This window comes from Lampetra planeri, chromosome 1 (assembly GCF_965212315.1).
Source record: "Lampetra planeri chromosome 1, kcLamPlan1.2.h2, whole genome shotgun sequence".
In the NCBI taxonomy this organism is placed as follows: Eukaryota; Metazoa; Chordata; class Hyperoartia; order Petromyzontiformes; family Petromyzontidae; genus Lampetra; species Lampetra planeri.
Window position 1 is genome coordinate 29,780,092 of NC_136107.1, and position 22,982 is coordinate 29,803,073.

General features: G+C 45.4%; 1 protein-coding gene across 1 annotated transcript in view; it reads left to right on the forward strand.

The window, feature by feature from the left end:
* GRIN2C (glutamate ionotropic receptor NMDA type subunit 2C) overlaps positions 1-22,982 on the forward strand; it is a 194,941-nt gene that overhangs the window by 56,176 nt on the left and 115,783 nt on the right. The window contains exon 3 of the mRNA XM_078598329.1: positions 4,895-5,009. Coding sequence (XP_078454455.1) covers positions 4,895-5,009 — 115 coding nt within the window. The remainder of the gene's footprint in view (positions 1-4,894; positions 5,010-22,982) is intronic.

Genomic DNA, 22,982 nt, shown 5'->3' on the forward strand with positions numbered 1-22,982 from the left:
ATTGCGTGGTAACTTCTCCTGTGCCCCTCTTATCTTCCGATGCATTTATCCACGACGGCTGAGCGGATCGGGATTCGTGGATCCACGGTCTTCTGCTGTTATTTCTAAACACTCGTGAATGGAGTTGGCCAAACATTCCAATATAGGCACTGTATCTGGCTGCCTTCCCACTTGTCTGTGGCTTTCCGGCCACGCTACGAATTCTACTGCCACGTCTTAAGGTGCAATTTGCATATATGACGTTTAATACAAAATAAAATATGTTTTTGTTATTATCTGCGTGCAGATAAGAGTACTCAGCTATGAAAACAACGGTCCACAACTGAATGACTTCAAATCAGAATCAGAATCTTTATTTATACTGGAGGAATCCGATGAGCTGTAAAAAATTTTTTCCACAGATCTCCAGTAAATGCGCCAGATCTCATCAGATATTGAACACTAAGCAGGTTTGAGCCTGGCTAGTCCTTGTATGGGCGACCACCGGGGCTTGCCAGGTGTTGTAGGCATGAGGTGTGGCCAGGAGATGATGATGTTGGGTTTTCTCTGGGTTTTCTATTTTTCTCCAAAATAATGCCAAACATTCACTAATGGATTTGACGAAACATCCAAATGTAAGACGCTCCTGAATGTTATTAAGAACAAGGCTTTCCTGGTTATATAATTTGAAATATATCAATAATAAATTACAGTCCTTCAGCATTCCATTCCTAGATGTAGATATCTCCATGGGTTTTTTGTTTTGTTTTGGTTCATGCGTGTTGGTGAACCTAAAGACTGATTCAAACATCACTCACCACTGATGTTTACCATGGCCAGGAACCGAACTCAGGCGACGCGTTCATCGTTATGGGCTAACCTCTGCACCACTACTCCATACATTACTATTACACAGTAACCAATGCATCAACATTTTCTGTGGTACTGTGCGTAGTGCTGTGATTTCAAGAATGATGTCACATCACATTGAGCACAAAGTCAAATGGCATTAAATTAACAAAGAAAGGGGATGACTCAACATATGTTTTGGAAATGTGAATGAGGAAAAATGGGGGTGGTTGTTTGCCTCATCTTTCCTGCTTATCTCGGGCGCCACCGGTGACTAGATGTTAACTCCCTCGCCTGGTATACAGGATGTTATGGGTTCGTTTCGGACCCTGATGCCTGTTGTATATTTAGAGCTTGTGTGTCTCTCTCCCAGTTGTCATGTGGAATGTTCTCCGGGTTTTCCCTCCACATTTAGAATCAAAATCATGCGTTTATAGTATTTGGTTGCTATAAATGTCCACGTGATAAGCCACTCCGTTGAGCTTTCATTTGTGAAAGCCAGCTCGTTTCTGAAAAATAGCTATATATCTCAGTAGTGGGCCTTACCTGGTGAAATAAAAAATGTTTGTTAGTTTGAAATAAGAAGACGTTCGTTGTAAAATGCGTAACGTTGTTCATCGCTGTCTTGGCCAGGCTGTGAGTGGTGCAGCGACACTAACGCTGACACTATGCATTTCGTCTGCCTAAAGATCAAATAACCATTCGCGCTACTGGTAGGGATGTGCATGTTGGTAGCACCGTTCTTGTTGAAAGTGTTTTAACTAAAAGCAACAAAGTGGTCACTTCAAATATTTCTACGCTGAAGAGGTGGAAAACCATGTACACATGACGGGCACATCCTCTTCTGTAAAACAACATGCTCAGAACGTAACTTGGATGTTCAAACTTGAGACACAGACCTGGGTTGTTTGTCCTGGTCGGTCCAACGCAACTTTGAATCTTTATTAATAGGAAAAACATCCGTTGCAATTCTGGTGCATCGTGATAGCATCCCAGTGACATCGCTGCGACATCACTCGTACATTTCAGCACAATGCCGATGCAGTATCTTCACTTGGACATGCTTGACTGTGACTTTAAAGTATTATTTCTTGATGATAGACGCCGCAAACTCTTTTTGGACACCCTGGGAATCACCCTCTCTGTACATATCGACAAGTTTAGAGGTGCTCATTCTTTGGGTAGTGATTTACTTTAAGGTGTGGAAACTCAACCTTTGAGAACTTGGTGGTTCAAAGGGGTAGGGTGGCGTGGGGGGTGGGTGGGAGCGGTCGTTCCTCCCTGCCCTTCCCCTCCCCTTGAGGTCCTGAAAGTTTATGTTTTATTGACAATTGAGAGAGAAAAACATGTATTTTTTTTTTAAAATCGCTCACACTGCCCCCGTAATTGCGCGGGATACACGGCGAGTGGGGGGAGGGTTGGTGCGGGGGGTTGGGTGATGCCAGTGCGATGTCAGCGCGACGTCCGCATCTGGCTCAACGCTGTGGTACGTGGGTGACGATCGTCTTCACCTTGTGACTTGCCCGCCCGTGCTCCAGCGAGTCAGCCAGCAAAAGTTGTTTTTTACCTAACACAGTACACCGTACAGTACAGTATATTAATGATGTGGGGCCTTATTTAAAAGATTGGCACATTTCTTGATCTGCCTCTAGTGTGCAAGATAGACAGCTGCTGTGCCCACACCGTGGCAACGCGTATACAAACGTCCACAACTGCGCCTTTTTGTTGTTCTTGTTACACAAATCGGACGTTTTTAGCACGGAGAAAATTCCCCCGTTCCCCCCACGTTGGCTGTGTGAGCGCGTAGTCGGCACGCGGGCGGCATATTGTGTTGGATAGAGGGAGGCAGAGGGGGGAGGGGGTCTGCAGGGACCCGGCGTTCGTACACCGCGGGCTTTTGTTGCTTTGAAGCGTGCTCCGTGTGGCAGCGTCTCGGGGGCACATCTCGCCTAGGGAACCGATTACATGTGAAATACTAAATTGCAGGTCTCAGAGCCCCCCATTGTCCGCTCGAATAGCCTTCGATATATTTTACTCCTTTTAGCTGCTCACACAAACAACAAACATTAAAAAACAACCCTTATAGCCTGAACAGACTGTTGGGGCAAAATTTTGTCAGTGAGCACCTGCAGAAGGCCGGAACTATGGCACACGAGGGGGTAGGTGGGTGGCCAACGCTACTCTCGGCCGCCTTTGTCTCCCCAGTTGTGATGTTTTATACACTGCACTAGGTACCATCGTGCATGCTCATGTATACAGGTACACGCACAGAAGAGAGCACTGCATAGATGCGGGATTATTTCTGGCAGCACCCACCACGTCTAATCAGTCTCATTAACCTGTGTGATTTATGGTTCGTTTTCATGATTTAATTTAATTAATGCATTCACCATAATTTTCTATTAATATTATCATCACAACTGTAATGATAATAGCATCATTAATAGCGAGTACATACTGTTAACAGCACTAAATAATATGAACAACAGCAATAAGAATGATGAATATGCCAACAATAATTATGCATCACCAGTAGAGCTTTAGTACCGCATGAGCATATTGTGCTTTGCTACACATGCTCACAGCTCAGAAGAATACGGAGTCAAACTGGTTCTTGATTCATTAAAGCGATACGTATGCCCATATATCAATATTTTAAACACATTTGCCCACAGGAGACTCAAGGGCGTCTTGCTTTTGGGATTCTTTGGTCAGTGGGGATGTTTGGGCGATTCTATTTGTGAGTGTTTTATATTTCAGAGAAAATCAGTACCCAGAGAAAACTCAGGCACGCAAGGAGATAATACTCAAGAGTTCACATGAATGGGTTCGTGCATTCACCTGCATACGAACATCTTCCCGAGCCCGCTTCTTTAAACAGTCAATATACTGCCTGTATACAATTTTGGCTCAAACCCACGTGTTCTCCTCTTCATATCTCTCAGTGCAATTCCAAGCGTGCACCTTTCCGTGCTCTTTGACTTGAGGAGTTTCTCAAAACACAAATCCAATCTTATTAATCCTTAAATGTTCACTGTGGAATATAAGGATCGGAATTAATATATTAATCGCCGGTGAGGTAAAAAAGAAAGTTAGATATGTTTCATAGTGTATGCAGGGCCATCCATAGCAGCACAAGCAGGGCCAAGGGCACCGCGTTGGCTAGGAGATGTTATCTCCCTCGCCTGGTATACAGGAGGTCGTGGGTTCGATTCGACCCTGACGCCTGCTGTATATTTGGAGTGTGCATGTTTTCCCCGTGGTCGCATGGATCTCTCTGGGTCCTCCGGTTTTTCTCTCCACATTGAGAATCAATATTACGCGTTTAGAGAATTTAGCTGCTAGAAATTTCCTCATGATCAGATATTTCGTTGGACTATAATTTTTAATCGCCAGATCGCTTCTGAAAAAGCGCTATATAGCTCAGTGGGCCTTACCTGGTAAAATAAAGAATAGTTTTTATAGTTTTTAAAATTCCACCATGTGGTCCCCTCCCCCCAACGCCTTCAAGCTAAATCCGAAGTGTTACGTCTGACACCGTCACGTCAAAGTACGGGGGGCACCCCCAAAACGCGGGACCCGGGGCAGTACCCCCGCCGATCCCCCCACCTCCGATTCTACGTGTACACCCTTAGGGAACGGGCTCTGAGTGTAAAGGTACTTTAAAAAATATATATATACAAATGTTTTATGCCACATCCTCCCTCGTATCATACATTGTAACATCTTGACGTTCTGGACGGTATTACCAGGGCCATCGACGGTATCAGCAGGCACACCGGACTCATCAGAGCAGGTGGGGGGGAGGGGAAGGGATTTTCTTTGGGGGGAGGGCGGGGTTGGGTTGGCCAGATCATTGCCATTCTGGGCGCAGGTATTTAAAACTGGTTGTATTCTTCTTCCCTGCCTCTGAGCTTGTAGCTCATGCTCCAGTGCTGAGATTGGGCAGAATTAATTCATCCATTGAGTATGGGAGCGGTGATTAGTGATTCTTGCACTACTTAATATGGTTGAATGTAAAAGTACTTTCATTTTTAAAAAAATGGCCTGTTATATTTTATTTTAGGTTTCTGAAAAACGTGCATTGGAATGGACAAGATTTCTCCTTCAAAAACAATGGGTACCTGGCAAGGCCGACCATGGTGGTGAAAGTGGTGAACAAGAGAAGGCTCTGGCAGAAGGTGAGTGTCGAACGATGTGCACGGTAAACCTCGACAATTTGGGAGCGTGTCTTGCAAGCTCAATAATGCAACTTATTGAGAATTAGAAATGAAAAAAAATCCTAGCTTGCACAAATGAAACATTTTCTCTCGGTGCGGTTGGATTGGGAGCTACTGTAAATCAAGAAATCGATAAGATAGATTTTTTTTTAAGGTACTGGAATTCATTTGAGGTACTTGTTGAGACGGCAAGCAACAGGTTATGAGTCGGACATGGAGGAAATGGACAACACGTGGACATTCATGTGATAACCTTCGTAACTTAAAGCTTTCGTGACTGCAGGAATTCATATTCTTTGGGTCTTTCGGTAAAGTCACGTAGATAGGTTCAAAGAAACGTCGTAGTTTTTTGTAATTTTTTTGAACCTATCTACGTGACTTTACCGAAAGACCCAAATAATATAATCTTCGTACATATTCTTAATATTGATTGAACATTTTAATTGACATTTTTTTCTCTCTCCAAAATGTAAATGAGTGAGAGGGTTAATTCAATGTCATTTATCAGTGAGCACACAGAGAGGTCAAAGAGGCAGAGCCAACAGGAAGGGCGTCCAGTTCGTTGTCCTTCCCCCGCTCCTCCCATTAGCACGGTTGGTTACGTACGGTGCGAAAGAAGTTCAACATACCTACATACATACTCACACAGAGACCCATAGACTCATACAGAGACCCATAGACTTACACAGAAGACACTCATAGACTCACATATAGACCCATAGACTCACACAGAGACTCGTAGACTCAAACAGTGACCCATAGATTGGTGTACGTATTGTGCAAAAGAAGTTCAACATACACACGTACATGCAGTAAGTTGTCAAGGAGCAATGACAGCTGTGGCCGCATTACACTTTAGGAGGGTTTTTTTTTTATTGCTAAGAGGTCAAATATATAGAATTAAGTCAGAAATTTGTTTTAATTAGATCGGTTTTATTGTGTACTCTTTGGTCACCGTGCAGTTACTGGTGACTCACTGGCATTAGAAACCTGTGTTCATTCATGGGTGGTGACTCAAACCCAAGGTTTTAAATGCTCTCATTACCGTAATTCGCTGCTTGAGACTTCTGGCCACCTCCCTTGGTTAAACATTCAAATGGGAGTGGGTGACACTGCTAGCTTATAGTTACTGTGCCACCCCCCTTGGTTAAACATTCAAACGAGAGTGGGTGACACTGCTAGCTTCGAGTTAACCGTATCATTGCTCACTCTTCTCAAAGCACATAATTGTCCAATGAGTAATGTCTCCCTCGTATTGTTAATATGCATATCGAATTCTCACTCAAGCAGAATTCACAAATTTGTCCCAATCCGTTGCTGCCTCGTTGAAGGTCCACGTGGCTCAGCCAGGCATCATTGCCCCGTAACAGGTGGCATTCACATCAGCCCCGCTCATTGGATACGATGCTTCGAGCATTTTGTTTTGCATCTTGCATTGTGAATCTTGCTGCAGTGGCAGTGGCGGCAGCGGCGGTAGCAGCAGCAGCATTAACGGAAGCTCACTGTGCTCGTGTACGGATTGAATCTCGCCGAAGTCGTTTCCATTCTTTAGGCGCAGCTTTCCCACTTTGGCCGTGACCTTCCCAGTGATCGCGGCTAATTATGGTTTCATTCCATGAAAGGGGGAAGAAGACATTGAAGGAAGCATGATGGGGTTGGGTGGGAGAGTGTGATGGGGTAGGGCGGGGGAGGGTGAATCATGAAACTCGCTGTTGGGGCAGTAATTAAAACCGCTAATTAATAGTGAGCTTCGTTCATTTTTCAATGTTTCTTTGTCTTAGGGTCACTTGTTTCACAAAACCATGCATTGATTGATTTCAGGAAGCATTTGCCTGTTACAGTGACATCTTAGCGAAATGTTGACATTTCAGCATTTTATTTTGTCATCGCTAATGAATGCATTTTAATTATTTTATGAGTGTCAAGTTCAACGAATATAGAAACTGCATCAGGGATGTATATGCAGTATAGCACGCAGTAACTAATGGATTTCCATAAGCAGTGTAATTGTGAGAAGAGACATTAATTCACTGTAGTGACATTTTATGATCACTTAAATGTGTGATAGGTTTGACTAAGCACTGAATGTTCCCTTGTGGCGACTTGATATTATTTGGAGATGCTTGAATTATACCGAACGATGGGCAAAATCAGCGGGTTCACTACATTATTTCACAGTAATAAAAATAGGTAGATGATTATAATAATAATGAGAGGCCCTGAGCTCAAACACGCAGGTTGAGCGGGAAAAAAAAGTGAGACGAGACTTCATAATGGTGACAGCTGTTCAATGTCTAGAAATACCTGCCGTTAAAAACCGTGCCATGGAATTAAAATACAAACTTTGCCGTAGGCTGCTTGACGGTGGGTGGCGCCGATTGGAGATGACGTTATAAGAGCACCATTAATATCCCACTGAGTAATTAGCGACCGACCGACGAGAGTGAGCGAAGCGGTTTGAAGTTGGGCCTCGGAATAGAAGCGCTCGTAATTTAAGTCACGTTCGAGTCGCACAACACTGACGACGATTGCCGTTTACGCTGTCGACAACAATCCGCTTGAGAGAGCGAGAGAACCGCGTTTTGTCTTGGGCGACTGCTTGAGATGGTTTACGATCTATGGTGACGGAGACGATTATGAATTGTCACCGAGTGCCCAACGCCATTGCATTATCAAGTGGGAACACCTTTGGTCAATGTGCGCGCTGGCGGCAAGAAGCCACATTGATCAGAAACGGTGGGAATAAAAAAATGCCTTAAACAAGCTTTAAAAAAGCCACGTATATTGGCAAAGAAAGCTATGTGCTTGGAAATAACTGAAATGAACGAGAGAGAGATGTGTATTAGAGACTAAATGGTAATACGAGAAGTCACGTTCATTATTGGAAACACAATTAATCTTGCGTCGTGCATGTCACTGTGTGAGCACAACTTGTGCACAAACCATGGCAGATGAGGATACCTGATGCACAAATGAAAAATTAAAAACTCTCCAGTGTATGACTGTAGTCATCAAGAACAGACTGTACAACATGTAACGACGCAATGCCCCGATCCCCGAATACGAAGGCAAAATTGCAGCGATACTCCGCTGCTACTGACGCGGTTATCTGGCTTGACCACCTGAATGTGAAATTGTAGTCGTTGCTCTGCATCTGCATCAGCCGTGCAAAAGAAGGAGGTGCACTGGAACTTGGAATGCAAAGACAGTCCGGTTTAACACATCGTAGTAGGTCTTCGCGACCAATATTATCGATACTATAATAGATGTTTTTGGGTTAATCGCGTATATAAATGTGTCATTAAACCCGCCACCACCTGACACAGCCAATTAGTAAGGTGTGTCACGTATATAAAACATGCCAATTAGTGACTAGTTCAGCACACTGGTTTGTTGAAGAGTACATTTTGTCTTCTTGGTTCTTTCGGTAAAGTCACGTAGAAGGGAAGTAATAAAATAATAAAAATAAAACATAATAAAATAAAATAATTCTCACGACGTTTCGGCTACAACGCAAGCAGCCGTCTTCAGGTGAAGAATGAGACACTGCCAAGCTAGGAGCTTATATATAAGCTGGGTTGGAGGTGGAAGAGCGCCTGAACAAAAATAATGTGCATATCAAGAGGAATTTAGCATATTCATGTAAATGCGTAGGAGGTGGGCGGGGGGGTTTCAAAGTCATATTATGCCCATGCATTATGCAGGATCAGCAGCACCAAGGGAGGGTGCAGGGAGTAGCATTAACAAAGGAAAGGAATGTTAATAGTATGTAGCTGCAGTTACTAAACAACCACGTAGAAAACTAAAGTATAAACTACATGAAAAAAAAACTAAAGTATAAACTGCATAGCACCATCAGTATACTTACTATACTCTACAATAAGCTGAGTTACTAACAGCAAGTAATACATTACAATTATACGTCGTAAAAATTATATAATATGCTTCCATCTAAACTTTATTCTCTTACATCACACGAGCATACACCGTACTATATACTGCCATAGATAAACCCAACATTAAATTATATACTGTATTGCTATAAACCACCCTATACCTTATACATTTTAATATATCACTATGTATTATTCGACCCACCCTAATGTGTATCACACTGCTATATGTTTACTATACAATTACGATACTATATATTACTTTGTACATTGTATTGAGCATATAAATGTTATACTATTTGTTATAAACACTGTACCATTGACCGTCGTGTCAATGGGTGAGTCGTGGGGGGAAAACTCGCAGTGGAGCAAAGAATCCATTCCCTGCGGAGAATACAATGCCAGTGAGTGGAACGCGGTCTGAAAGTCACCGTAAACGTGAACACAATCAGTTAAGATCCGAAATGGTGTATTACGTCCTTCCAATGATTGCTAAGCCAGAATCCATCTTCTCGGTTAAAATTGTCTCTGTGTTTGTATATGTGGATCGCCTCATGAACAAATCTTTCATGATAGCCAGATGGCTTGCAGAGAACCTCTGTCTTGGAGAAGTCAATGTCATGTGAGCCCACTGAGTTGTAACAGTGATCTGCCACGGCTGAGGTGTTTGTCCTACCGTGTTTCAGGTCTGCTTTATGTTCACGGATGCGGTCCGAGACATGTCATTTGGTTTCCCCAATGTAACTGCTACCACAGAGGCAACTTAGTTTGTAGACACCAGGGTACTGTATGTCTGGAACCACATCTTTTACAGACCGGACCAGATCACGGATTTTATGTACTGTGTTGAATCGGACCTGGATCTTGTGTTTAATCAGGATTTTGGAGATCTTTTTTGTGACCCCAGCAATGTAGGGTAAGGTCTTGAAAGGCTCCTCAACAGGATCCTTCTTGATGGTTGGAGTGATGGCTTTGCGGATTGTGTAGTCGGAGTAACCATTAGCCTTAAGAGCTTGGCGTACGTGTTTGAGTTCACTGGCAATGTGTTCCTGGTCGGAGATGCATTGGGCTCTATGGTATAGAGTCTTGATGAGGGAATTCTTCTGGGATGGATGGTGGTGGGAATCCGGTTTTAGGTAAGCATCCGTATGGGTGGCTTTCCTGTAGACAGAGTGGCTCATTGAACCATCAGGTCTCCTTTTAATTAGGACATCCAAAAAGGGTAGCTTGCCATCTTTTTCGACTTCCACGGTGAATCTGATGGCTGGGTGTATGGAATTGATGTGGTCGAGAAATTGGTCTAGAGCAGGCCGGCCATGTGGCCAGATGACAAAAGTATCGTCTACGTACCTCTTCCAATAAGGTCGGGCGTAGAGTGGCAGTTTGGATGGCATCAGTCTCAAATTTCTCCATGAAGATGTTGGCTACAACCAGAGATAGGGGGGAGCCCAATGGGGTGCCCTCAGTTTGCTTGTAGAAAGTTCCATTCCAGGTGAAGTATGTATTGGTTAAGCAGTGTCTCACCAGGGGGGGTACCCCAGCATTCAGTCCTTGATGAACCAAGTCTTCAATGATTGCGATGGTGTCAGGTACAGGAACCTTGGTGAATAAGGAAACCACATCAAAACTGACAAGCAGGTCGTCTGGGGACAGGGCAATCCCCTTAATTGTCGATACCAGGTCAGTAGAGTTTAGTACCGCAGAGGTGGTTTTTCCAGTGAAAGGCCGTAGGATTTCAGACAAAATACGCTCCAATTTATTGGTGGGGGAGTTGATAGTAGAGACAATGGGACGAAGAGGTGTATCTTCTTTATGTATCTTTGGCAAGCCGTATAATCTTGGTGGCCTGGCTGTAGAAGGTTTCAACGAGAACTGTTTGGTCTGATCAATTAATGCGGTTGAATCAGAAATGATTTGCTTGGTTTTTGAGACGAGGCTGTTGGTGGGGTCTCTTTTTATTTTTGTATAGCTGCCATCGTTGAGTAGTTCTTGGATTTTGTTGTTGTATTCTGTTTTGTCCATGATGACAGTGGCATTGCCTTTGTCGGCTGAGAGCATGACAATGTCATCCCTCTTTTTTAATGGAGCTAATTCAAAACGCTCATCTTTGCTGATGTTGCTAGCTCTGCAACCCTCAAAAACGCTAAGATGCCAGCTAGCAACATCAGCAAAGATGAGCGTTTTGAATTAGCTCAATTAAAAAAGAGGGATGACATTGTCATCCTCTCAGCCGACAAAGGCAATGCCACTGTCATCATGGACAATACAACAACAAAATCCAAGAACTACTCAACGATGGCAGCTATACAAAAATAAAAAGAGACCCCACCAACAGCCTCGTCTCAAAAACCAAGCAAATCATTTCTGATTCAACCGCATTAATTGATCAGACCAAACAGTTTTCGTTGAAACCTTCTACAGCCAGGCCACCAAGATTATACGGCTTGCCAAAGATACATAAAGAAGATACACCTCTTTGTCCCATTGTCTCTACTATCAACTCCCCCACCTATAAATTGGCTCGTTTTTTGTCTGAAATTCTACGGCCTTTCACTGGAAAAACCACCTCTGCGGTACTAAACTCTACTGACCTGGTATCGACAATCAAGGGGATTGCCCTGCCCCCAGACGACCTGCTTGTCAGTTTTGATGTGGTTTCCTTATTCACCAAGGTTCCTGTACCTGACACCATCGCAATCATTGAAGACTTGGTTCATCAAGGACTGAATGCTGGGGTGCCCCCCCTGGTGAGACACTGCTTAACCTATACATACTTCACCTGGAATGGAACTTTCTACAAGCAAACTGAGGGCACCCTAATGGGCTCCCCCCTATCTCCGGTTGTAGCCAACATCTTCATGGAGAAATTTGAGACTGACGCCATCCAGACTGCCACTCTACGCCCGACCTTATGGAAGAGGTACGTAGACGATACTTTTGTCATCTGGCCACATGGCCGGCCTGCTTTAGACCAATTTCTCGACCACATCAATTCTATACACCCAGCCATCAGATTCACCATGGAAGTCGAAAAAGATGGCAAGCTACCCTTTTTGGATGTCCTAATTAAAAAGAGACCTGATGGTTCAATGAGCCACTCTGTCTACAGGAAAGCCACCCATACGGATACTTACCTAAAACCGGATTCCCACCACCATCCATCCCAGAAGAATTCCCTCATCAAGACTCTATACCATAGAGCCCAATGCATCTCCGACCAGGAACACATTTCCAGTGAACTCAAACACGTACGCCAAGCTCTTTAGGCTAATGGTTACTCCGACTACACAATCCGCAAAGCCATCACTCCAACCATCAAGAAGGATCCTGTTGAGGAGCCTTTCAAGACCATCACCTTACCCTACATTGCTGGGGTCACAAAAAAGATCTCCAAAATCCTGACTAAACACAAGATCCAGGTCCGATTCAACACAGTACATAAAATCCGTGATCTGGTCCCGTCTGTAAAAGATGTGGTTCCAGACATACAGTACCCTGGCATCTACAAACTAAGTTGCCTATGTGGTAGCCGTTACATTGGGGAAACCAAACGACATGTCTCGGACCGCATCCGTGAACATAAAGCAGACCTGAAACACGGTAGGACAAACACCTCAGCCGTGGCAGATCACTGTTACAACTCAGTGGGCTCACATGACATTGACTTCTCCAAGACAGAGGTTCTCTGCAAGCCATCTGGCTATCATGAGAGATTCGTTCATGAGGCGATCCACATATACAAACACAGAGACAATTTTAACCGAGAAGATGGATTCTGGCTTAGCAATCATTGGAAGGACGTAATAAACCATTTCGGATCTTAACTGATTGTGTTCACGTTTACGGTGACTTTCAGACCGCGTTCCACTCACTGGCATTGTACTCTCCACAGGGAATGGATTCTTTGCTCCGCTGCAAGTTTTTCCCCCACGACTCACCCATTGACACGATGGTCAATGGTACAGTGCATAATAACAAATAGTATAACATTTATATGCTTAATACAATGTACAAAGTAATATATAGTATCGTAATTGTATAGTAAACATATAGCAATGTGATACACATTGGGGTGGGTAGAATAATACATAGTGTTATATTAAAATGTGGTTTATAGCAATACAGTATGTAATTTAATGTTGGGTTTATCTATTGCAGTATATAGTACGGTGTATGCTCGTGTGATGTAAGAGAATAAAGTTTAGATGGAAGCATAGATTTGAAGCTTTCGTGACTGCAATTATTCATATTCTTAGGTTTTTTCGGTAAAGTCACGTAGGTAAAAACATTAAAAAGTAAAATAAAATAAAAAAATAAAAATCACGACGTTTCGGAGGCAACACAAGCTTCCGTCTTCAGGTGGTACCGTCACAGCCACGACAGCTGTATCAAGTAAATGAGAGATTGCAGGAGTTACCACTGCGTTTATATAATGGTTGGAGAAGGTGGTGGGGCAAGGGCCGCATACTTATTATTAATATGGTAAGGTGAGGCTTGAGACTAAGAATAGACTGCATAACAAAGGCTGAGCCTTTGTTAGGCTGAGCCTTTGTTATGGAGAGGTGCGGTTTGTGACTCAACCTGTAACAAGAAGACCACCACTAAACATGGTAAAACAGTAATGGTTGTCTGTCAAATAAGATTGGCAAATAAGTGTAGTTAAATCTTTTTTGCATGGTTAATCACATCTTTCCAATGATTACTCAGTTTGTAACCGTCATCACGGTTGAAATTATGTCTGTGTTTGTATATTTGTATGGCTTCGTGTACAAACCTTTGATGGTAGCCAGGAGGTTTGCAGAGAACCTTGGTTTCGGAAAATACAATTTCATGAGAGCCCACCGAGTTGTAGCAATGATCGGCAACGGCCGAAGAATCAGTTCTGCCGTGTTGCAGATCTGACTTGTGCTCGCAGACACGATCAGAAACCTGACGTTTCGTTTCTCCAATGTAGCAATCACCACAAATGCAACTCAATTTGTAGACTCCAGGATACTGTAAGTCAGGAACGACATCCTTCACAGATGGAATCAAATCACGGATTTTATGCACTGTACTGAATCGGACTTCGATCTTATGTTTGTTTAGAATTTTGGAGATCTTTTTGGTCACGCCTGCTATATCACGTTTACCTACGTGACTTTACCGAAAAAACCTAAGAAGATGGAAGCATATTATATAATTTTTTACGACGTAGAATTGTAATATATTACTTGCTGTTAGTAACTCAGCTTATTGTAGAGTATAGTAAGTATACTGATGGTGCTATGCAGTTTATACTTTAGGTTTTTTTTTTATGTAGTTTATACTTTAGTTTTCTACGTGGTTGTTTAGTAACTGCAGCTACATACTATTAACATTCCTTTCCTTTGTTAATGCTACTCCCTGCACCCTCCCTTGGTGCTGCTGATCCTGCATAATGCATGGGCATAATATGACTTTGAAACCCCCCCCGCCCACCTCCTACGCATTTTCCATGAATATGCTAAATTCCTCTTGATATGCACATTCTTTTTGTTAAGGCGCTCTTCCACCTCCAACCCAGCTTATATATAAGCTCCTAGCTTGGCAGTGTCTCATTCTTCACCTGAAGACGGCTGCTTGCGTTGTAGCCGAAACGTCGTGAGAATTATTTTATTTTATTATGTTTTATTTTTATTATTTTATTACTTCCCTTCTACGTGACTTTACCGAAAGAACCAAGAAGGTGAATCCCTGCAGTCACGAAAGCTTTAAATCGAAGAGTACATTTTGGTTATCGCCTGATGAAGCTGGTTGTAATTACCAGCGAAATGTCGTACTCAAATTGTAAATGTTGTGGGTTTACTCTCCTATATACCGGTGTGCTGAACTACTAATAAATTAGTATTTTTTGTTGACATAACAAACATTATTATTTGGCTGTGTCAGGTGGTGGTGGGTTTAACGACACATTCATATTTACGTGATCTTACCCGAAAAAAACCTTCATGATGAATGACAATCCAGAAAATATACACAGAAAGGACATCCAGTGGAGTTGACAACTATTAAAGCAAACAGAACCCATAGATATATTCCGAGACTGTCTCTCCGCCTTTCCAAATCCAAGTCTAAACTTCGTAAAATAGTGTAATTTTATAAATCTTAGCTCACGTGGGAGTGAAATGCATTGCTGCATTACAGCTGTGATGATAGCACTATGGGGTAATGCCACAAGCAAGGATAACCTATTCAGTAGTAAGTTGGAAACACTGCTGTTGATTAATTACCTAGTCTTTCTGCTTTAAAGAAGGGCTAATTATGAAAATCATTATCCTGTTATACATATATTTTTTTATTGTAAACATAAACCGACAAGTGAAACTGTCCGGCCAATACATATACCCACAGCACGGAATTTAAAGCATTTTTTTTTTATCCATGATGTGAGATAATGGGGGAGGAGATTTTACGAGGAGATCGGGAGCAGACTAAACAAAGCGCGGATGAAGTGGAGGGAAGTGAGTGGAGTGGAGTGTGATGAGAAAATTACAATTCAGCCTGAACGGAATCGTGAATGGGGCGGTGATCACGCTGGAGTTTGTGTTGGGCTCGGAGCATTGGGCGCTAGAGAATTGGCCGGCGCACACCATCAGGACGATAACAGTTGAGAACACTGAGAAGGATTTGTTTGAGCAAGTATAAAATAAGTGCGAGAGATGCAAAGTAGTGATCCATAAGGGGTTTTTTTGGGTTAGATCACGTGAATATAAATGTGTCATTCACCAACACGTTCCAATTCGTTACTAGCTCAGCACATCCGGTGTGTTGCATAGTAAACCCACAACAATTACAATTCAAGTGCATGACGTTTTAATTTGATAATATTGGTCACGAAAGCCTACGTGTTAAACTGACAAAGGAGTGACATGACGCGTGAATGTAGCATAATCAGAACCAGAATCAGAATATGTATTTCTACTGGAGGAATCCGATGAGCTGTGAAGCTCTTTTTCACATATATTCAGTATGGTTTATGCTCAAGGAGCATACTCAAGGACCATAAACCATCATCACGCAAACTCCGGTCATGCTCCCAGGGGCTCTTGGCTATCCATCGAACAGAAATGGTCACTGTGTAGTAAGACCGAATTAGGTGCACACACACGCAGCTTGGAGGCAACACTATTTATTAAACGGTAAGTAATATAACACTGTACATAAGGTGGTAACCACCTTCCTCAACTCACTAACACTCTGGAACACGACACAGACTGGACCAGGCAGGCAACGGCCTGCCTGGCCCAGGACGACGACTCGGGACTTGACGACCGATGATGTCTTCACTTTGGAGTACAGTACAACAGCCTCGCTCTGCGTTCACACCACGCTTATATCTGGTTTGGCATGGCTGGCTCCGCCCCGGCGTGGCTGGCTCTCTTCAGGCCACGCCTCCCTTCCCAGGACACGCCTCACTTCCCCCACCTCTGGGAAGGTCCGGATCCCTCCAGCACGTGACCCCCCAGGCACCCCCTTGGGGCCCCCAGCCCTCGTACAGGCCGACACAGTAGTGACCATTCTATGTCACTACAACTGCATCGCGTACTTTCAGATGCGCTCTTGCGACCATCTGGAACGCTCTTCCTTCTGACATTAAGAAGCCACTGGAGCTGTGCACTTTTAAATCATCTGGATTGAAAACGAATTTCTATCTAACTGATTTTTGTGTTTAGTTTGTTGTCTGTCCGATTAGTGCAGTTGGCTACGTATGGTGCGAAATAAGTTCAACATATAGACTCACACAGAAACCCACAGACTCGCACAGGGACAGAGACTCACGCAGGGATGCATAGTTTGTTGTCTTTCCCCCGCACCTCCAAAAGCGATGTCCAGTATGAAAGAAGTTCTACATACAACGTAGTGTCGTAGGTCTCTTCTTCCTTCTTGCTCGAGGCTTGTGCGTGCGTGCGGGTGGCGTGCGTCGCACACACATTCAGTCGGAGACGAGGTAGTCACAGGAGGCACCGTCCTCCCCTTTTATTGTTCTTGAGTTCACACCACCACTTGGGCCCCCTTTTTCTTTCACGACCATGCTGTGGCACGACCCATCCCAGACACGACCATGTCCGCATTGCACCGACGGCCTCGATCGGGACAGTCAATTACTGTCCGGGCAAAGGCGGTAGCAACGAAGGCGACGACGACAGCGACGACGACAGCGACAGTGAGACGAGTTCAATTCCAGAACCGGCAAGCTTGGAGCTCTAGCTCTCCACTGCTTATATTCTCCTCGGCGCGGCTTGGCTCCACCCTAGCCATGCCTCCCTTCTCGAACCCACCAGAGGGTGCCGTGACCCTTGCCCCAGTTCCTCCGCCCTGCCAGTACCCCCGTGTATATGCTCAACGGTGTGTGCGCTAAGTGCTTACCTGCAGTTGCAGCTGCTTTACAACAGTCAGCGCTATGTGACTACATCACCCCACCCTCCATTAAAAAAACAGCCGTGCCGGCTGTTAATACAGCAGCAGCAACTCGTAGGCAGGCAGGGCAACGCCTCCAACTCGAGGAACACCAACGATAAAAAGTCCCCACAATCCTGTTACAACCGCGGCGTCCCCGCAATCAGCACCCGCTCAGGTCCAGTCTCCAAGACCTCGCACTTGGCAGTCTCGGAAGGCCTCAGAGACCCGGTCCGACGGGGCTTGAGTTGATTATGCCGGTGGCCCAGCGAGCACGGGTGACTTTGCAGTTGTTTATTCATCACCCCGACACTCCACAGCAGTATGGACCGACCGACCACACATGGAGCACTTGGGCATGGGTCCCCAAGGCAGAGGGAGCTGTCCTTGCCGCAGGTCCTTCCGCGGGGGTGTTGATGCTTGAGCCCCCCGGTATTCCACCGCCGCCACCATATCTTGCAGGCTCCATGTTGCGGCCTCCGACTTTCCCCGCTGCTGTTTCTCCTCAAAGACCTGTATCTTCCTGGCCACCGTTGAGGATGAAATTTCTGTGCCAACGGCAGAGGGCAGGGCAACCCTAAATTTTCTTGCCAGCTCTCACAGCCTCTCCGCCACTCCAAGAGCGAGTGCCCCCTCACCCTAAAGCGAGTATGCCTCACGTCCCAGCGCTAGCAGCGCTGCCCGGAAGGCGTAGGGCGTCTCATCCTCCATCCGCTCCCTCTGGAGGAATATTGTGCGAGTCTCCCATGCCAGATCAGGAGTGGCCTCCTGCAGCTCCGTCACTCTTCGCACCTCCTCTGCGTGCTTCCGCGCTCACCTCAAAATGGTGCCCGCCGGCCATGGGAGATCCTCCGGTGACAAAATGGCGCCCACCATGTGCACGGTCCCCCGTCTGGAGCCCCTTGCTCCTGCTCTGATGGAGCTCCCGTTTGGTTTTTCCCACTCTCCTCCGCACTGTCCCCTGGGTATGCGCCTCGTGCCAGCCTGCGCCCCTGCCCAGCCGCTCTCCCCTCGCAGATGCGTAGCCGCTCACCCTGCATATTTTGCGTAGCAGTTGTCATGCGAATCCGTGGCAGCTCTTCCGCTGCCCAGCAGCCCATGGGCTTCGTAACACGGATCTCGGGTCACGAGGCTGTTGGAGGGATGACCGTCTCGCCATCCCTGCCCTGATGATACTACATGGTTTTTTTTTAATACCCCACTTCTGATACCAAATGTAGTGTTGTAGGTCTCTTCTTCCTTCTTGCTCAAGGCTTGGGTGTGTATGCGTGCGGGTGGCGGGTGTCGCACACACACTCAGTCGGAGACAAGGTAGTTGCAGGAGGCACCGTCCTCCCTTTTTATGGTTGTTGACTTCACGCTACCACTCGGGCCCCCTCTCTCTCTCACGACCACGCTGCCGCACGACCCATCCCAGAGACGACCCCGTCTGCGTTGCATCAAAGGCGTCGACCGGGACAGCCAACTGGTGTCCGGCCGGCTCCGCCCAAGCTGCGCCTCTCTTCTAGAACCCAACAGAGTGTTCCAGGGGCTTCCCCACGACAGCGTGTGTGCTAAGTGCCCACCTGCAGTGGCAGGGTCTGTACAACAGTTAGCGCTATGTCACTACACATAAATAGACTCACACAGAGACCCGTTGTTTGTTGTCCTTCCCCCAAACCTCCGTTTAGTACGGTTGGCTACGTATGATGTGAAAGAAGTACGACATACGTACGTACATGCTGCGATTTGTCAAGGACGACATGAGAGCTGCGGCAGCATTACCATGGCGATGGCGATGGATCGGAGACTTTGGAGCAACAGGAGTCAGGGAGCGTACTCCAGTTTGTAGGACAAACACTCGGTACAAGATGAGTTAAGGCAATCGGAACAACAACAACAGAGTTTAGGGTTCTTACGGTGTGCGTTCTACATTGTCAAAGCGATCCATGAGGTTTCATTTATGCAGAATATATGGTACAATATGTACTGTCATTTGTATAGAACCAAGCAATTAATAACAGAGCATACCAATAGTTTTCAGTACTTCTAGATTTGAAGCTTTCGTGACTGCAAGGATTCATACTCTTAGGTTTTTTTGGTAAAGTCACGGAGGTAAAAATAAATAATAAAATAATAGAAATATTCATAATTGATACAATAAATTTAGCTGTGACGGTCCCACCTGATGACGGAGACTTGTGTTGCCTCCGAAACGTCGTGATTTATTATTTTATTTCTATTATTGTTTCTATTATTTTATTATTTATTTTTACCTATGTGACTTTACCGAAAAAACCTAAGAGTATAGTTTCCAGTACTTGGCATGAATAATATATTGTTCTCTCATGATGTACAGGATAATGCACTTAGCATCATCATTGTTTGCATTGTCCTTCAGTTACTGCCACTTCTATCCAGACAAATTATGCGCTGATGTTAGCCCATTGACATCTGCTGCTTACTGCGAGTTGTATTTTTAAACATAGAATTCCACGTGAAGAAGGTTTGCCCTCTGCTTGCACGGGGCTGTAAATGCTGCTGTGTGATCATAAAGTGCAGCCTTGCACTTGTACAGGGATGAGATGAGACAGACTAATCTATTTCTATCTATAATATTTTTAAATGTTACCAGGTAAGGCCCCACTGAGCTATATTGCTCTTTTTCAGAAGCGACCTGGCCACAAATGATAGCTCAATGAAGTGGCTTATCGTATGTATATTTATAGCAGCCACATACTCTAAATGCGTGGTGTTGATTCTAAATGTGGAGGGAAAAACAAGAAGACCCAGAGAAAATCCACGACACCAGGGAGAGAACATGCACACCTCAAATATACAAGCGTCATGGTCGGAATTGAACCCACGACCCTGCTGCATACCAGGCGAGGTAGCTAACTTCTCGCTATCGTGGCACCCAGACGCGAAGACACAGAGACAAGCACGGATAAATTTATAGTGAGAGCGAGCGAGACAGAGGGACACATGGACACAGAGAAGGCGACACAGAGAGTGACAGAGAGAGATACAAAGAGACAGAGAACGAGAGAGAGACATAGCAAGAGATACACAGAGAGACAGAGAAAAGGATACAGAGAATGAGTAAGAGAGACTTTTGACTTTTAAACAACTTTTATTGCCACCAGCAGCAAAAAAGCACCGGAGGCGACTCCAATACGAAAACCAGTCACCAGCAACCGAAAAGAAAACAAACGTTAGATAATGGTTACAAATCTACGTGCTGTGGTGCTGAAAGCACCGCACACAACACAAAATAAAAAGTCACGTGGTTGTGGTGTCATCGCGCACGTCACGGTGACGAGCGAGCATTTCAGAAAGTGAACACGAGGGTGCCGTCGACGCTGGTGCAAAGGGCCTTTCCGGCTCCCCAGCGTTCGAAAAATACGTGCACATCACCGACGTGTGTGTGGTACGCGTGCTCCAGCCGGAGCCGCGCCTTAAGCAGGCCTCTGAACACCGGAAGCACAGAGCAGCCGTCAGTATCACCCTCCAGCATCTTTTTCCTCGTTCTGTACACCGCCATCTTCGCTTGCGCGCAGGCGAAGTTGGCGAGGTCATGGTGCTTGTTTGCCAGGTAAGGCACTCCGTATACGAAGCTGCTGTTGTAGAAAGGCACCCTCAGTTTCCTGAAGATGTCCCCCAAAAGGCGGAACATTGGCTTGAGCCGCTGGCAGTGTAAGTATTGGTGGGGCAGATCCTCCCTGGCACCGCAGGAAATGCACAAGTCTGTTACCCCTGGCGAGATTCGGCTGAGCCACACGGCCGATGGCAACGTGCAGTGTGCCAACCTCCACTGGAGGTCACCGCAGCGTTTGGCTACGGGAGACTTGTACATTAATTTCCACTGAGGGGCGGCTGCAATGAGGGGAGAGAAATGGTCTCTCCATTTTGTGTCTGGTAGGTCGGCTAGGTCCCGGGAATGTATCGCTTTTACGCAGCATGTGTAGAGCACTGTGTTTGGGGCACTCTTGAGGGGCACGTTGCTGCAGCTTCGGAGCTTCAGGAGCTTGCCGGAGTCGCTGTGGCCAAGGGGGTTGGCGCAGGAAAAACACAACTCTGGGAAAGAGGAGGGTGGGGGGGCCGCCACCATCCTCCGGTGCTTCTAGCTTAAGGCGTAGCTCCTTCATGGCGTGGAGTATGTCGCGCAGCAGCTTCTCCCCAGCGAGCATGGAGCGGAGCCCTGCGGTGTTGGCGATCTCAGCTGCGGTCTTCCACTTGGGCTGGTGGGTCTGCACGAGGTGGAAAACTTTTCGCAGCCCTGCTGATGTGAGGCCTAGAGCCAGGGTCCTCTCTCATCTGATTCCCTTGAAAAGGTTGTTGCAGAACAAGGGCTCGTTCAGGAACTGCGCGAGGTCGTAGGGCGCGCGTGTTCTGCTCCACTCGAGGCTCCGCCACGCATCCAAGAGGCTCTGGTGATAACTTGGCAGCCTCGTGTAGTCGACCAGGCTCAGGTCCATCAGGAAAAGCTCCTTTCCGTACCCCAGGCACCCCCCTGCATTTCTCAGCAGGGTGAGGGCCGGCGACTTCCAGGGTAGCTCCTCCCGGTCGTACAGCAGCCGTCTGACAGCCATGAGCCTGAAACTCATGAGTTAGAGAGAGAGACAAAGAGAGAGAAATGGGGGGGGGGGGGGAGAGACAGAAAGACAAAGAGAGAGATATATAAAGAGAGATGAGAGACGTATAAAAAGAGACAGAACAATGAGACAGACGGACAAAGGGAGAAAGATAGCGATAAAAAAGACAGATAGACTGATGACAGAGACACACAGCGAGAAAGAGGGACACTAATTGAAAACTAATTTTTGATTGAAAACTAATTTCTTTAGAACTGATTTTTGTGTTTAGTTTGTTTTCCTTCCTCCACACCTCCGATTGGCACTGTTGGCTACGTACGGTGTGAAAGAAGTTCAAAGTGCATACATAGACCAGGAGACATTATGTTGGAAGTCAGGAGAGAAATGGGGGGGCCTTTGCACTTACATACAGACGGCACTGTGTGTGGACACATGCTGCTGTGCGTTGGTAATCTGCCCTTCTGTATTGCGTGGAATTAGCGTAAAATGCCCATGTTTATGAGTTTACAATAAAAAAAATGCGAGAGGAGAAATATAAACACATTGTTGGGCCAGTAATCCTTTATGGAAATGTTAATCTGCAGCACGAGTGTGGCGATTTTTTACTTGCATCGAAAGTAAATTAATTAGGACGTTTTAACATCTGAATATATTGCCAGAGATGTGATGGATTTTGTCCTTTTAATACGCGTTCTTACCTCCGTTTTACCTCAGGTACCACCAGGTACCTCACTCCACGAAGCACCGTAATGAGCTCACCAAATGAAATCTCCTTAGCAGATCGGAGGAAAAGGAACTCTATCCTCCTGTTTATACGCGATATTTTATTTAATCGAAATCTTTTAATCATCTTAAGGGAAAATGTACCTTCCATACTCGCCCAGATCGATGGTGTTCAAGTGACTGCTTTTAAATTGAATTTATTTTTTCCTCACGGCATTCATTCGCGCTTGCGGTGTTTTTAATTAAATAATAATAGCAGCCTGGTTGGGCACTGTAGCAGTGTCCCGGATAGTTTGAGAATCATTAATGAGATTTTAAGTTAAATA